The sequence below is a fragment of the Chanos chanos genome, chromosome 2, assembly GCF_902362185.1.
Source record: "Chanos chanos chromosome 2, fChaCha1.1, whole genome shotgun sequence".
NCBI classification, from domain to species: domain Eukaryota; kingdom Metazoa; phylum Chordata; class Actinopteri; order Gonorynchiformes; family Chanidae; genus Chanos; species Chanos chanos.
Genome location: NC_044496.1, coordinates 59,079,180 through 59,096,648, shown reverse-complemented (window position 1 = coordinate 59,096,648; position 17,469 = coordinate 59,079,180). Strand labels below are relative to the sequence as shown.

The 17,469-nt window shown below is 45.1% G+C and overlaps 2 protein-coding genes across 2 annotated transcripts in view; both read left to right on the top strand.

The window, feature by feature from the left end:
* The first annotated feature begins 4,768 nt into the window (after positions 1-4,768).
* Positions 4,769-10,191, top strand: hdx (highly divergent homeobox). The gene is made up of 10 exons (XM_030766507.1): positions 4,769-4,828; positions 5,039-5,185; positions 5,407-6,531; positions 7,100-7,153; positions 7,257-7,403; positions 7,621-7,813; positions 7,927-8,018; positions 8,191-8,271; positions 9,671-9,793; positions 10,044-10,191. The coding sequence occupies exons 1-10, from the start codon at positions 4,793-4,795 to the stop codon at positions 10,176-10,178; spliced, it is 2,133 nt and encodes a 710-aa protein (XP_030622367.1). The 5' UTR covers positions 4,769-4,792; the 3' UTR covers positions 10,179-10,191.
* A 1,491-nt stretch (positions 10,192-11,682) lies between these two features.
* The window catches only part of rps6kal (ribosomal protein S6 kinase a, like), a 24,337-nt gene continuing 18,550 nt past the window's right edge, over positions 11,683-17,469 (top strand). The window contains exons 1-3 of the mRNA XM_030793611.1: positions 11,683-11,925; positions 15,710-15,769; positions 16,640-16,756. Of these exons, the coding sequence (XP_030649471.1) occupies positions 11,860-11,925; positions 15,710-15,769; positions 16,640-16,756 (243 nt within the window). The 5' untranslated portion in view covers positions 11,683-11,859. The remainder of the gene's footprint in view (positions 11,926-15,709; positions 15,770-16,639; positions 16,757-17,469) is intronic.

The window sequence follows — 17,469 nt, the reverse complement described above, 5'->3', positions numbered from 1 at the left end:
GTTTGCAAAAGTACAATTGGTCGAACACTATTCATTTGCTTTGGCTTTGTGGGTCTTGAAAAAAAAGTTTTCTTTCGTTGTCTCTAATTGTGTAAAGTGACTGTTCTATGGAACTTTGCGTGTGTTCTTCAGTTAGCATTATAGTTACCGGTACAGAGATATTCGGCGAAGCACCACCACAGACCGATATTACGTATTATAGAACTCTTTTGTTAATGTAATCTGATTTTATGATGCCACCCGTAGCATCCCAAAGGGCAGGACTTTGCCGCAGTAATTCGTGCCATAAACAGGATACCAGCCTCTGTAAAACAAATTACTCTAAAGGGTGCCTCTGAATTACTTTACTAAAACCTTTATTATTTTGGAAGTATAGGCTTCCTCGTCTAATCTAAATGTAAGTTTCCGGAGCGCAACGACCTCGTCGTCATCATCCAAACGTAGTTTGAACCGATGTTCACTTTTGATTTTTCGAAAACCGACGTACTGAGACAGACGCCTGTCCTGTTATATGCAGCTGGTTATGTATTTTATAAGGCTTCACACTCTCCAACTGTTGCGCCAGTGCCGCTCTCTCACTGCTCCTAAACGATCCAGACTTCAGAGAGACTCGGGAACATGCAGCAGTGAACCCCACACTGAAAGTAAGTGTATGTTGAGATGTAAAGTTATAACAAAAGCAACTTTACAAGACGTATGGGCACATAAGTTATTTTAAGATGAAGCCGCTTTATTTTCCTTTTTGACACAATGCTAAAATAATGACCTTTGAATGTTAAAACACAATAAGGATTGGATGCCTTCCGTTTCTTTGAAAATAATGATACCCATTCATTTTTTTTTTAAATATCTACCCTGTTTGCTTCGATTAATTGTTGACCACTCTTCAGAAATCATAGTAAAACTGGTATATCTATCAACAGACTGTCTGAAATATCCTGATATGTGTGTATTATGGCCCCAGGTTACTAAAAAAGGTGATTCAAAAGCCTGAATCTTTGCACATTTTCTGAAAGGCACTGCAATGCGGATACCAAATGACCCCTATATTGAGGGGGCACAAGTTTTTTTTTTCTCAGCCACACAATTTTAAGTTTGTGAGTAGGCGATTACTGTAGCCCAACTGTATGTTAGAGGCTTGGTACATTATAGACCCTGGTTACTACAAAGGTGATTCAGGCCTTAATATCTATACATTTCCTGAGAGGTCATTTAAGGTACATTTCAAATGACCCCCATATTGAGGGAGCACAAGTTTTTGTTTTCCCAGCAAGACATATTGAGTCTCAATGTTTTGAATGTGGTTTGTGGGCATTTAAAGTTGGTTTTACCACTTTAATTCTTTCAAAACCCCTCTTTAATTTTAAGTTTTTATCGGAAAAAAAATAAAAATAAAAAAAAAAAATATATATATATATATATATACATTTTTTTTTTTTTTTTAACGCATGGTAAGTGTTTGAAGAGTAGTCTTTTTGAAGAGTAGTCTTTTTAGTCACTTTTGGTGTTTCTTGTGCCATAAATCAGCAACTTTGAAATGGCTTTTATTTTGAAATGCATGCTAAAATTAGTCGCAAATGCTAACTTCCGGTTTTCCCTGTTATTGGTGATAGTTTCACACTGCACGACTTTTGGGGAGTTTTGTTTTCTGATTTGGGAAGTTTTGTTTTGCACTTCAGGGCCACCGTAGATCACAGAGTCCTTGACTTTGTTCCTGTGCTCTCGTGCTCAAGCAAACTTACAATGCGTTGTCGATTATTCTTACAACAAGTGGCTTACGTTTCTGTAAAATATCTGACTGGCCTACTGGTCCTGCTCCTGTCTAATTGGGGCTGGTGTCTGACTGTGGTGTCGGTTCTGAAAAGCATCGCTGGTCGAGCTGTAAACAAAGTTCACATCTGGCTTTGAGTGGGAATACAGTCACACGCACCGACAGCGACCTCTGCTGTCTGTATGCTGAACCGAGGTTACCAGTTTATTTGTGCGTCTTGTGGCTTTACTTCAATTAAATCATTTCAAATTAAAGAGTGAAATATCAGATAATATCGTGAAAATACATCCTCTAATGGCTTTCACTCCAACCCTCAAAATTTTGATCCGTGATATCAAAGTTGTTATGACTACAGCCGAAATACCTTGGTGGCCGGTCAATCGCAGGCCTAAGTCTGGGGCAGTTCTGCCGCTTATCCCTTGTGCGTGGTTTCATCCAAAAGTTGTTTACTATACTGATAACTGTACACCAGGAATGCTATCAATATGTAACATAGGTCTGACAAGGTATGGTATGGTGAGATAATGCTGTATTTGATGCTGACGGATAATTAAAATTTTCCATTTGACAAGCATGAATAAAGGATGGAACCCCTGGAGGTAGGAGAAGCCTCCGTTAGTGTTTTAACTGTGTAATATTATAATATTACATCTTAAGATTTACCTAGCATCTCTTATCTCTTATCTTGAGAAAATTCCTTCAGATTATGAAGAATGATGAAAAACGCGGCATAGAAATAACATAGAAATAACAGAATCATTTTTAAGAGGTGGCAGATTTCAATACTTACATGCAGAAACATCCCTGTGGACGCTCTGTTTCATTTGATGACACTGTTCTGCAGGTTAGAATGCTATTAGTGAGTGGGTATTTTAATGCACATTCACTTCATACCCTCACTCCATACACATCTGGTCTCTACTACACCACACTGCATAACAATGACTGTGTAGTGCCATCAGAAATGGAAGCGCGTGTAAATGCATTGTTTTGCAGGTTGCAGTACAGGCACAGTGCAGAAACAAATTTCAGTTCCCTTTATCATGGCATGAAACAGTATAAAAATCACAAGGAATCTCCGAAGGTACATTAATCGCTGCAATTCTAGAGCAAGCTACAGACAGGTAATACTGCGCTAATTAATTCACAAGATTGACCTAAATTCACAATAGCAATTTGGGACTGACAGCCAAGTGCTTTTAGAAATGACCTCCCTCCCTGCTCCCCTCCCTTTCTCCCCACAAAGTCAATGATGGGCGGGACAACAGTGCTCAGTTTTCAGGCGGTTGCAAATGTCATAGCCCTGATCTCGCGCGGCCATTGGTTCCTATCTGGTCCTACGTCACGATCATGATTAGAATTGATGATCGGACGTTCTGATTTCATTGTCTGGCTGGGGCACTCGTGAAGAAATCTGCTGAATTCGAGCGGACGCTGAATTGACATCAAAAAGGTATTTACCAGGTTCGATTTGGAATGCAGTTTTACATGCTGTCGACGACGGGAGGACTTCTCCCTTAAAAGCTCGGGTCATGCATTGTGTCCAGCATCGGGTTGCAAACATTAGAGGTTAAAAGAAAAGTTTAGCCAGCTCGATTGGCACGGGCGCATGGCCTCTTGGGCCTGGCTTGCATTCTGCTGAAACCCGCAGTTCGCCTGTTCTATCAAATCCGCTGCTTTGTTGTGATGCGACGCTCTCTCTAAGCGTGTTTATCAGCCCTTCGTGTTAAGTCGTAAAGTTACGTTGTGGTTTCCTTTTCTGGGCTGCGATTCCGGCGACCAGTTTTACCCTGTGGTTAACCGAGAGGATGTGCGAATTCTTCATCAATTCTATTACAGATGTAATCATTATTTCATTGCCATGCGCACTACGGATCTCCGAACGGAAGGATATAACTCAGTAACCCTTGCAATGCCTGCGCACACACTCGAATCTGGAGAACTATTGCCGCTAAAGTGTACACTGTTCTTGAATGAAGTAATTCTCGTGTGCTTCCCTCGTTTGTTGTGATGTTGAAACAGTATGCTAGCTAGTCCAGTATCCGAGATTAGCAAACCGAGACTAAGGCAGTCTGGCATATTACCCGATGACTGACAATACAGTGGTGTTGTGGCAGTGTCGATAAACAGACGGTATTTCTGGATCTTTGGTGCTGCCCAGGCCAGCGTCATTTAGTCTCACTCGTGCCGATTTCTGTTGTCAGTCACAGCAAGGCGTTTGTTTACTGGGATTTTTCGCAGACAACATGATTACTTAAGCAAGATAGTGGGTTCATTGCAAGACTAGCAACATTTTAACAGGTCATGTACTTGTACAAAGACTTCGTCCAAGCAGGCACACACGCCCTACAGAATTTACAGCAAGGTAAAGGTAAAACAGCACAAGTCAGTCTTAGTTTCATTAAAATGCTTGGACATATAATAGTATTGAGTAACTAAAATGAGCCTCTCTTGGGTGTCTCTTTCCATTTTATTACTGTTGTTTTGAAATGCACTGGCTAACAATATAAGTATTGTAGATGTCACTTTGTTCTGTCAGATGAATTGACATCTTCATTCAGAATAACCTTTTTTGGATGGAGGAGTAGAGGTTTTTACAACTTCATCATTCCATTTCCATTCAAATCATCCGCTGTCTTGTTTTCCAGACCGTGTTGAGACGTCTCAGTTGTGAGACAGACGACCGAGATCATCCAAAAGTGTGAGAATGCCTCACCAAATCGTCTGCCGCGGCCCCTTACGCTGCACATACAGGTGCTGAAGCAGGTTCTCTCAGAACCCTAAGACTGAGAAAAACCCACACCCCCCCCCTCCCCCAGTTTTCTGTGAAATAAAAAACATTTCACCCCAGTGAGACTTTGTGGCTAAGTCGTGCGAGCATGCGTGCTGGCTGACCGGGCAGTACCGGCCTGTTCAGATGCACGCGGACTGGGTTGTTCTGCGCTGTAACCTAGAGCTCATTTCTGTCAGGGAGAGCTCACCAAAGTAGGCTGGCACTCCGAACGCACCTGCGCCGTCACCATGGAAACATGGCAGGAGAAACGGAGTATGCAAACAGTGAGTATGTGAATGAAAAACTGGAGAAGTGAGGAAAAGTGGTTGTGTGAGATGATGTACTCTTTTTCAGCAAGCGTATCTCACTTTTTCAAAGCATTTCATTTTTTTCTCTCTTTTTGCCACTTTCTCCTGCTGTGTGCAACAACGGCTGAAACTCACGAAGCAAATGTTTTGAGATGACTAACTGTGTTTTCATATTCATGCTGTCAGATGAACCTGCGCTCAGTGTTTACTGCGGAGCAGCAGAGAATTCTGGAACGCTATTATGAGAATGGGATGACCAATCAGAGCAAGAGCTGTTTCCAGCTCATCCTGCAGTGCGCTCAAGAGACCAAACTCGACTTTAGTGTCGTCAGGGTAAGAATTGGAGCAATTGCGTTAGTTTTACTTAGAACAGGTAATTATTATTATTATTATTACTGATAAGAATCATAATGTTATGTTGTTGCGGCCACTCTGACTTGCATTCAGAAGAGTAATGTTTGATTTGGATGACCAAAATAGGTATAATTCAGGAATAATATGCTCTTCATTGTTCACCCAATGTTCTTCACGTCGATGTGTCTTTGTCTCGTCAGACATGGGTAGGAAACAAACGGCGAAAACTGGCATCCAAAGCGAATCAGAACGGCTCTGCTGGTCAAGGTTATTCCAGCCACGTGCTGGCAGGGGCTGCCGGCGCCCTGGTGGCAGGGCCGGTGCTGCCAGCCGACATGGCCGCCGTCAGAGGCCTCCACCGAGGTCCGACGGTGTCCCACCTTCATCCTCCGACCTCCTGCCCATCGTCCTCCTCCTCACCCTCCTCGTCCTCCCCCGTCAGCAGTGAAAATGGAAACAACAGTAATAATGACGTCATAGTGACGGGGATCTACTCTCCGGCGCGTAACGCCGGTCGCCTGGAGCCTGCCACTCACGGCAGGACTGGAATGAAAGCCCTGGCTCTGCATGGCGAGACAGAGCTGCCCATTCACGCCCGTGTGGCTTTAAACACAGAGACTTCCACCCTCCACTCCAACGCAACAAGCACACAACGCAAAACCCCACAGCTCAATACCTCCAGTTCTGCGATCCACGGTCAAGTGAGGAAGACGTTCTCCCAGCGAGAAGCAGTGGGTCTCCCCCTCAGCTGGGCAAAGCAGTACGGCATGTCACAGCACCAGTCGTGGTCTTCTCTTCCAACATCACCCCAGTCGCAGCGGAGTCCGCCGCCGGGCGCCACAGAGCCCGGTGTGAGGATCCAGCAGGTGTTCACTCTCGCTGGGCTGGGCGACGGCCCTCAAAGACCCTTAGCGGGGACGAGTCAAGAGAAGATCCTGAGAAAGATCTGCACCCCTGACTTGTCTGAGAGCTTTTCAATCGCCATGGAAACATGTGATGCTGATGATGAATACTCAAGGGAAGAGGAACTGGCCAATATGGGCGCACAGATTCAAACCACTAAAACCAGCAGCAGCAGCAGTAATTCAGTGGATGGGTGTGGGAGTCTAGGGTCCGGCGTGCCCGTGTGGTTTAACAGCCGGGGTTCAACGTCCGCCGCCGGGCGGGGTCAGACGTCTACTGCTGTCAGTCTCTCGAACTCGGATCTGTTTGGAGAAAAAGGCTGCCAAACCAACCACTCTTTTCTTGTGTCCACGTCGTCTCACGGCAGCACCCCCTTCAGATTCTTCACACAGACCTCCCCCACCAGGATGACCAACCTCAAGGTGACGTGACTCCTCCTCCTGCATTCATTCCTCACTGGCGTCCGTACACGCGGACACGTAGAACAGGCTGATGACAGGCAGGGGGCGTAAAGGCGTGAGCCTCTGTCTGCTCTGGGAAGGTGGGCTGTTGGTTAGAGAATCTAACAGTGATTTAAACTGTGTTCCAATAGACGGCCACAGTTCCTGCTCTTCAGCCAGTACAAACCATTCTCTTTTACCTTTGACAGTAGTCACGCTGTTATACTGTTATATAAAGTGACTGTTGTCACTGCATTACCACTGTCGTGTTTTTACTGCTGAGATGTCACAGCGTACGTTTGGATGAGAGGTGCAGTGGCCTGCATGTGCAGATGTTACTGCTCGCTCTTTTTGGGTTTCCTGTGAATTAAAGAAGCTGCCTGTTACTGTGTTTGTCCTTTTTTGTATTGTTACCCGTTGTTATTCTGTTTGTTATTTATTGTATCATTGACCTTTACAGTGTTTGTGCAGAAAATGTGAATGTTAGAGGTAGTTTGATTGCGTGAGCCTGACCGGTCTCAGGATCTCTGATGGTTCTGTCTGTTGTCAGGTCACAGATGCCAACTCGCCCCCTTGGCTGACCAGTAACTCACGCAAAAGAACAGTAAGTGATCGGAGGCGGCCGTGTGTGGGCCATAATCCTGTAGTGATGGGACAAATGCATGTGTTGTCTTCAGTCAGTGACGTTTATCAACACTCACTTCCAGCTCCAGGACAGGACTCAGTTCAGTGACCGGGACCTGCTCACTCTGAAGAGGTACTGGGATAACGGGATGACCAGCCTGGGCTCTGTCTGCAGGGAGAAGATCGCAGCCGCAGCCACAGAACTCAGTGTGGACAGTGAAATCATCAAGGTGTGAGCGGTGACTGGCACTGATAATGCTGTCTCTCTAAATGCAAATAGTTTTTCCTACATTTAGTTTAGTTTTGGCCTCTAGGCACACATTACATTGTTCACATCAGCCTGATTCTGTACAACACACTTAGACCGGTGATCTCTCGCTCTCTCTCTCTCTCTCTCTCCCCCTCTCTGTCTGTCTTTCTCTCCTGCTCTCTCTGTCTCTCCCAAAGACCTGGATTGGTAACCGGAGGCGAAAATATCGTTTGATGGGGATCGAACTTCCGCCCCCAAAAGGAGGCCCCCCATCATTCCCCAGGCCTGCGAGCGCCGAGTCACCTTTACCCTCGAGTCCCGAGGAGCCGAAGACGGCAGAGCAGGGAGTAGATGGAGAACAGAATGATGTGTCCATTTGTCTGTCTGAGGGTAAGCAAAGCGTTTTAGTCAGAGCACTGCTGACTCTATGGCTGTGTTTCATATGGTGTCGTATATTATACCAAACAGTGCAGCTCCACTGAGTGTTTTTACCATCTCTCCAGATGGGGCCAGTGACACATGCCAGAAAGACATGGAAGACCAAACTGATCCAGCAAATAATGAAACTAACAGCTCCACTCCTGCTGACAATGTGGTAGGATCTCAAATCCTTCTCAGCAGTCCGGATTTACGGTCCAGGAATAGTTCTGGCCCGCATGCCGAGTGTACACAGATGTGTTAAGACACTGAAGAGGTGCATGGCAGAAATCTGAATTCTAAAGTCTCTTGAAGATGTGGCCACTAGTAACAGTGGTGTTTCCCCACAGAAAATAGAGATTATTGATGAAGATGATGAAGATATGATGGCCACGGACATGGAGAATATGCATAACCTGTTAGAATTCAAAGTAAGTGGATCTTTTGGTTTTGCATGCAGATAATCTGACAGATTATTAGAGAAGACAGTCTGGACGAGTGTTGTTAGACTGGGCGAGTACTGTTAATCTTAGTGAGCGTTGTTAATCCGTGTGAGTACTGTTAATCTGAGCCAGGTAGGCCTGATGTCTCAGATGTGTGATTAGGAGCCTATTATGCAAACTGGGATGATTGCATTTATATTTGGTCACAGACTTTTCCAGCCACGGCTGACTGTATTTTTTTATTTTTTTATTTTTGTTGAACCTCACGCACCCTTAGTGTTGTTCAGAGGGGCGTGCTCTTCAGCGGAGGGCAAAGCCAGTCAGGCCCAAAAGCCAATTCTTTCTCTGCCATATAATCTTCTAGTTAAATGAACATGCTTCTGCTTGGCAGAGAAACTCCACAGTGTACTGTGTGGTGCTCAGTTTCCATCTTGGCTTTTTAGGTAATGACGAGCAAGTAATTCCCTAATTCAAGTTAGCTGGACTGAGTCGATTTCTGAGAAACATGTGGAAATACTCCTGGATCACAGTGAACCTTAATTTAATCTTAAACCTCTACTGTGCAGAACCATAGAGTTTGTTTAACTACCTATCTAGAACCATAAAGTCCATTTAATTATCTATCTAGAACCATGGAGTTTGTTTAATTATCTATCTAGAACCATAGAGTTTGTTTAACTATCTATCTAGAACCATAGAGTTTGTTTAACTATCTATCTAGAACCATGGAGTTTGTTTAACTATCTATCTAGAACCATAGAGTTTGTTTAACTATCTATCTAGAACCATAGAGTTTGTTTAACTATCTATCTAGAACCATAGAGTTTGTTTAACTATCTATCTAGAACCATGGAGTTTGTTTAATTATCTATCTGGAAGCATAGAGTTTGTTTAATTAAGATCATATCTAATCTGTTAATGGGCTGAATAAACAGCCTGGGCACAACTCTCCTTTTATCCTACAGGTGACTCCCAAAAAAGGCTAACACCAAAAAGGTCTCCCTCGTTCCCTCATGTTTGCGTTGTCTGGGTAGTTACCTGTATTGTTATTCGCATTTTTACTGCAGACGCTGTGAGTTTTATGTTCATCATATAGCCACTGCTTCGGTCAGCCTTTGATAAAAGGTTTAGTCTTACATTGCCATTATCTGGTCTGTTACAGTGGACAGAAACTCAGCATAGACTTCTTTATTAACAGCTTACACCCTATCCCAGATTTTACATGTAATTCAATGAATCACAGAAAATCATGTGTGTGAAAAATGAAAGAACCTGGGTTTGAAATGGTGTGTGGTGGTATTGCGGTACTCTGCAGGAGGTAAAATTACAATTTGTTAAAAACTGTAAAGGAAAAGAATATTTTAACCTGTAGTGCTTTGGTTTTCAGCATGAAGAGGTCCAGTACCTTGAGAGTGAGCTAGAGAACCAAAAACAGAGGTACTATGAACTGAAGAGCTTCACCAAAAGCCTTCTGATGGCTGTGAAGAATAATGACCAGGAAAAGCAGCAGGTGAGAAGCAGGAGTCGCTCCCCATTACAGCATGTTTCCAGTGTTTCACACTACGTTTTAAAAACGTCTTTTTAATTTTGGAGCACATGAGCCTGCACAAATCCTTTGCTGTGATCAATTTAACCAGAGATATTTCTGGAAAAATCTGTCGTGCATAATGGCGTTCGTAGACGCAGGGGAAGATTCCCGTCGGTGCACGTGCAGTGTAGAAACAGCGCTGTCACTTACGTCCTCTTCCTGTCTGGGTCAGGAGCTGTTGGCCAGTCTACCTCAAGATGACGAAGAGGACTGGGAGCTGAGTCCACAGAGAGACGTGGAGCCCAGTGTGGAGATGACCTCCAACCAGACAGATTCCTCTGTATCAGAGGCCATCAGGGACACGTAGGCACTGTGACTCTGCCCCGTCATACTCACAGTCCACACAGTGCCTGTGGAAACTCACCAGTAGCTGTTACAGGCCTAGACGGCCCTTTTCTACTTCATATCAGGCTGCCTTGTTCTGTGGGTCCAGTCTTTCACTAATAAACACCATTACCCTCATGTCTCTGCTCAGTTCTCACAATGTTTCCCACATGTGTGTTGAGACTTGTAGAAAATCATTTTTTTATTCATTTAATTTTCTAAGCCACTTATCCTAAGTAGGGTGCTGGAGCCTATCCCAGGGTTCATTGGGCAAAAGGCATCTAGGGGTAGAGTGAGGGCAATTTAGTATCTGACTGACGTGTCTTTGGACTGTGGGAGGAAACTGGAGATCCCAGGGGAGCCCCATGCACAACATGCGAACTCCACACAGAAGGGGCCCTGGCCACTGCTCCCCCAGGACTTGAACCCAGGACTTTCTCGCCGTGAGGCAACAGTACTACCCACTGCACCACCATGTAGTCAGCAGTAAGAATTTCTCAAAATCTCAGCATAAATGTAAGTATTTTGGGTTGTTGAAAGCTGTTGGATTAAATTCTCAGGTCAAATCCTGTGTAAGATTTTGTCTGTGTTGACAGATTATAGCAGAAGTGTGAGGACACAGAAGATGTCATAACTGAGCAGTGTGCAGATAAAGGAAAAGCCTCTTTCACAACTACACTTTTCATCACAGTTATATTCTTTAAGATAAAATGTTCGTCCTTAGAAGAACAGTAATTCTGGCATGTGAAGTCTTTTTGAATCAATGCATATAATTCACCAGTTCCCACAATTAAAACAGGGAAATAGGACTAGGATTATTTTGGCATTGCTCTTGGTGCAATCAGTCAGAAAATGTGTTTGCGTAACTCAGGCGAAAGATGTATTCATCAAATTTCATGCAACAATAAAGGCATGGATGCAGTAGTGGACATTTGTAGTGCATAACAGACAAATATGCTATACGCTCTGGTGCAAAAGGGAGGTCCATGAACCACACACTCACCAGCACTTTGACAGGAACAAGGTTTTAGCATCCCTGTTTTGATCGGGAGAGAGGGAATGAGTGTTGTGTGATGTCTTAGTGGTTGGATTTGAAATGTTTAACCTTCTTTTGCATAAGATTCGTAAACTCCTCGGTTTGCTGCAAACTACAGCAAAGACTCAAATGATCAGATCAGTATACATGAAAAAAGCAATGGTAATTCACTCCAAATTTAATGTGGAATGTTCCACGCATATACACTATATTAAATACATTCACCTCATTATTGTACCATTATTATCACAAAGTATAAGTACAATACCGCTGCAGCTGATAATAAGAATAAGATACTCTTCTGTGTTGTTTTTATTTATGCTTCATATTTTCCTCTTTTCTTCTGTGTTGCCTTGGATGGGGAAATCCTACACTGAATTGCGTCAAAGCTACGTCAATACTCAGTTCAGTTGATATTCAGGTAACACGGCGGCGGCCATATTCGTGTCAATGGGAAAGTGAGTGGTTCCCGGTCTGCGTATGGTCCAGTCAAACAGATCCTCCGACTTTGACCCTCCATCTTCCCTGCGCGTAAGCGCCAGGTCGATTGTTTTTAATTGTCAAAGAGGGGTAGCAGAGCTTTCAAAACGAAGGAATGCCTCGTGAAATAGGGTTGTAGTCTGACTCTATGATGCCTTTTGCCCAGCCACAGGATTCCTGGCACAAAATGGAGGTGCATAGCGTTAGTAGCGAGGTACGTAAAATGTTATGTTGCATATTATTCACAGATTCATTAATCCGTCGCTTAAGAATGGGATATGTGGTTTTTGCTCCAAACGTACTCAAACAGATACGGGTGCTGTTTGTGTACGAAAGGCAGCTGTTTCGCCTGCTAACTTGAAGAGTCCTTAAGCTAAAAAGATTACATGCTACTTTGCTTTGGTCTGAATGTCTAACGTCAGCCGTAAAGTTTTTTTGTGTATGTGAGTGTGTGCGTGTGTATTTATCAAGTCGCCGAAGTATAACCATGTCGACCTATATTTGCCTGATAGATGAGCAGGCCTGCTAACCTCTCTACATGTTAGACAGAATATAATTTTGGGCATTTTCAAAAGGATGGTATACACCAACGGATATAATGGCTATGCTAATCAGCAGTAACCTAAGTTTGAAGTGCCTAGCTAGCTTGCTTACTGAATGTGATGCAGGGGATCTCTGAGTATCCCGAAGCATCGTCTTTGTGCGTTGCGCTAAGGAAAGTTAATCATGTGGTGATTTCCTAATTGGACGGTCCAACAGTTTGATGAGAAGAGGCTTTGAGATCTGACAATAAGCGGGTTAGCCCGCATATACCAACTAGCGTTGAATTGTCTGTCAAGCTAACAGCACGCGTCACTCTGACCATGTAGCTGCTGATTGTTTATACCTTTCTGGGACTCCCACTCAGTTCTTCACAGCTGACAACGGGCTACAAAACATAGTTTTTTAAGTACTGACGTTATTCATTTCAGATTTGATTTCAGAATGAGATATCCACATAATAATTTCGGACTTTAGTGTGCAGGAAAGTGCAGTTTGCCATTCAGTGATCTGTTGGGTTTGCCTACATGGCACTGTCCACCGGCTTTGTGCTGTCACTTCGCTATTGCAGCGTGAAGGCGTCGGTATTGATTTGTCCTACCATTTTGGCCAAATTCAGCGGCGCTATCGTGTTTTAGATCTGTTTTCCTTGATGCATTGTCTAAGAAGTATTTATCTTTTACTGTTCAACTGACTAAATGTCAGCATATCCCAATTTCTTGTAGATTTTTTTTCGTTTTCAGAGTAGACTACAGAGCTTGCCAACGTGTGTATCCTTTTGATAGGTTATTTTCTCGGTCTGTCGAAGTTCAGTACCAAAGCTGCGCCTTTTTCGAACTCTGACCGAAAAAAGTCACGGACTCAGATGTTTGTGATACAGAAGTGAGACTGGGCAGTTTTAGTGGACAGTCAGTTGGATTTTAATATAACTGCGGTGGAATGGCTATGAAGCAGCCAGAGGTTCTCACAAGTCTAAGCATGAAATGAAACTCGGTCATTTACGCAGCTCGCAGTTCACTGCTCTCTGCATGTAATATGCTACACTTATTCCTTCATTGCTACATCGATACAGTTTAGATGCAGTTATGTGGGAAATAGATACTTTTAAAGATCTGCGACACATCTGACACGGTTTAGCCTAGTTATCAGTGACAAGTTTTTGAATTCACAGCGATTCTAATTATAGAGTGATCAAATCCAAGTTCTTGCTGATCCCCATGCTGATGATCAGTGCAGATGATGGAGTGTGACTGTGCTAAAGGGGGAAATTGGCTGGCAGTTTTCAGGGACCCTCTCTGTCTCTGCCAGATTTTCCATTCACTGATAAATGGTCTGAGTCATCGCATGCAGAGCCTGGACAGCGTGCATTAGACTCAGCTGAAGGCAGTGCCACAGCGGGATGCCAGTTGTGTTCCCTTTTGATCTCCACTGGATGGCATGTGTTGCTGTTTCACTGTTACACTGGCTTATCAACAGCTTTTGTCCTAGAGTTTGTGCCACAGTGTGGTCCAGTAGTACAGATGTGTCACTGCAGTAGGACTCGGGCTTTTCTGTGAACATGTTATGTGAGTGGACATCGGCATTTGTTTCCATATTGTTTTGCTTACAGGGGTAGTCCATTAACTTTTTCAAACCCTGAGTGTTAGGGAGTGCGCAGGTAGACTGAATGTTAGGGGAGTGCGCAGGTAGACTGAATGTTAGGGGAGTGCGCAGGTAGACTGAATGTTAGGGGAGTGCGCAGGTAGACTGAATGTTAGGGGAGTGCGCAGGTAGACTGGATGTTAGGGGAGTGCGCAGGTAGACTGGATGTTAGGGGAGTGCGCAGGTAGACTGGATGTTAGGGGAGTGCGCAGGTAGACTGGATGTTTGGGGAGTGCGCAGGTAGACTGGATGTTAGGGGAGTGCGCAGGTAGACTGGATGTTAGGGGAGAGCGCAGGTAGACTGGATGTTAGGGGAGTGCGCAGGTAGACTGGATGTTAAGGGAGTGCGCAGGTAGACTGGATGTTAGGGGAGTGCGCAGGTAGACTGGATGTTAGGGGAGTGCGCAGGTAGACTGGATGTTAGGGGAGTGCGCAGGTAGACTGGATGTTAGGGAGGTGTGCAGGTAGACTGGATGTTATGAAGATGAGCTGGCCTATGTAAATGGTGGTGTTGAACTTTCCATTTGGTTCTGCATGTGGAGTAAAGCTTTTAGCGCTCCTTTAAATTTTCCCCCTTTTTCTTCATGGAAATACTGTCGCTGTGAAATTTATCCCCATCAGTGGAAAAAGATGAGAAGATAAAAGTGAAGTGTGGGAGGCTCAGTTAGGACCTTCACGAGTTGACAGAGATTCCTGTGTCCTTCTGAGGGATGTAGAAGGCTGATTCTCCTCCTCCACCTCAAAGGTGTAGTTGAAGGTGGGGGTACATGAAGAGGATCGGTGGTGTGCACTGGTGACAATAGGAGATGATGGTATGTGTGTGGATTAGGGATGGATATTTCAAGCAGAAACACTGTCCGATATTCACTGGGAACTATTCGACTACTCTTTGAAGACCCCCCCCCCCCCCCCCCCCCGCAGGCGCACGCGCGCGCGCACACACACACACACACACAGAGAGGGAGAGGGACCCATTCACACTTTTCAAAAAACTCAGCAAAGTCCATCAAACTTTGAAAGCTCTCGCCTTCGACCAAGCTGAGGGGAAGCATGAGTCTTGAGCTGTCGTCTTTGAGATGAGGGCCCCTGTTTGCTCTGCATGTCTAACGTCAAACTTACTCCGTCTGGTGACGAAGCTAGTCACGGTGCACTTCCCTGTGAACTGATTATCATGGATGTGCACTGCAGCCAGTGCTGACGATAGCACCTCAATCCAAACCAGTGCGTCAGAATGGTGTGGAGCTGTGGGAAGAGAAGACTGGGGGTTAGATCTCCCAGATGAAGGTGATGCAGAGAGATACACACACACTGCCTGGTGCTGTCTGACACAGTGGGTATGAGAGGTGCAGATCAGCCATGGTGAAGTCTCGAAAAACCACACACTCACTCACACACACACACACACACTCTCACATCATCTCATTAGGCCTGTGATGAGAGTTCATATTGTCCTTCCCCCATGTGACCAGTTCTCTCTCCCAGTCCCTGTAAAGACAGCGCCTGCTCCACTGGGTCCAGAGCAGACATGTGTTGAGCAGAGCGTGTTGAGGGTGTGTGTGTAAGGAGAGTGAGAGGGTTTGTTTGTGTGTGTAGGGAGTGTGTTTAGATTGTGTGTGTGTGTGTGTGAGGAGGGCGTGTTGAGGGTGTGTGTGTGCGGGAGATTGTGGTGAAGGTGTGTGTGTGTGTGTGAGTGAGCAGGCATGGTGGTGGAGTTTTGTTATGTGGGGCTTTTTGCTGATGTTGTATTTTTGCTGATCTCTTATTTTTGTTGCTGTTGTCATATTGCTGACTGAACTTGTTTGTATGAACTCTTCCAGGTCAATGGGCATCAGTTTGTGGATGAGCCTATGGAGGAAGGGGAGCCCCTCTCACACTGTGTGAGTATGAGTGGGTCTGATTGCCTTCTCTTTTCTGTAAAGATAAGCCCTGTTCACCGTGATGTGGTGAGATCTGTGAATGACGTCTCTCTCCTCCTATGAGCCTGATGTGTTCTGTGATGCCCCACCTCCTCATTAGCATATCTGCAAAAGTACATTAGAAACTCAGCTATGAGAATGATTGGATTCGTTTTGCAGTTCTTAGCTGGTGTGGGCGAGTGCGAGTGCGAGTGCGAGTGGGCGTGGTGTGTGTGTGTGTGTGTGTGTGTGATTGACACCGTCTGCGGCTGTGCTGTCCAGCAATAGTGTTCGGTCCGCTTTAGCCGATTACAGGCTCTTTCAGGTGAAGCTTCTCTCAACACTGATCTGGCCCATTCCCAGCAGTGGCCAGTCCTCTGAGGCCACACAATCAACACTCTGTCATCAATAATTCAGGGCCATTTCTGCTTTCTCCACAGTGCTGAAGTGTAAGGGTGTGTGTGATCATACCCTGATGGGGGGAGTGTATCTGCATCCCTCCGGGCCCTGTCACACACCCGCAGGGGCCAGTGCTCTCCTCTGAAGCCATACTGACAGAACCCTCTGTGCTCTTAGAGACAACGCTAGCAGAGAATACAGAATCCCAAAGCCCCCCCCCCCCCCCCCCCCCCCCCACACACACACACACACACACACCCCTGGGGAAGGTTTTGATGCGGTATCTGAATTCACAGTCTTAGCCTTAATAATTGCCGCTTTTCCTCTGCACCGAGGTTCATTAGGGAGAGGAAGTGGTGGTCTCCTGCTTCAGCTTTCCCTGGAAGTTGCCAGCAGGTGTGTGTGGCATATGGAGGAGTTGAGGCTGAGGGTTAGGCTGTGCTGTGTTGGCAGGATGAAGGGCTGTATAAAGAGATTCCCATCACACACCACGTGAAGGAGGGCTGTGAGAAGGCCGACCCCACCCAGTTTGAGCTGCTCAAGGTTCTGGGCCAGGGCTCGTTTGGAAAGGTGAGTACTGACACAGTGCCCGACGCATGACACTGACGTTTACTGTAGGAGGTCAGTACATACTGAGATTTGTACTGAAGTCACTGACGTTTACTGTAAGAGGTCAGTATGCACTGAGATTTGTACTGAAGTCACTGACGTTTACTGTAAGAGGTCAGTATGTACTGAGATTTCTACTGAAGTCACTGGCTGTTTACTGTAGGAGGTCAGTACATACTTAGATTTCTACTGAAGTCACTGGCTGTTTACTGTAAGAGGTCAGTATGCACTGAGATTTGTACTGAAGTCACTGGCTGTTTACTGTAGGAGGTCAGTATGTACTGAGATTTGTACTGAAGTCACTGACATTTACTGTAGGAGGTCAGTATGTACTGAGATTTGTACTGAAGTCACTGACATTTACTGTGGGAGGTCAGTATGTACTGAGCTTTCTACTGAAGTCACTGGCTGTTTACTGTAGGGAGTCAGTACATACTGAGATTTGTACTGAAGTCACTGGCTGTTTACTGTAGGGAGTCAGTACATACTGAGATTTGTACTGAAGTCACTGGCTGTTTACTGAAGGGAGTCAGTACATACTGAGATTTCTACTGAAGTCACTGGCTGTTTACTGTAGGGAGTCAGTACATACTGAGATTTCTACTGAAGTCACTGGCTCCTTGTCTTATTGTCTTCGATTTTAGGGGGTGTAGCATAAATGTGTTGCATTTCAA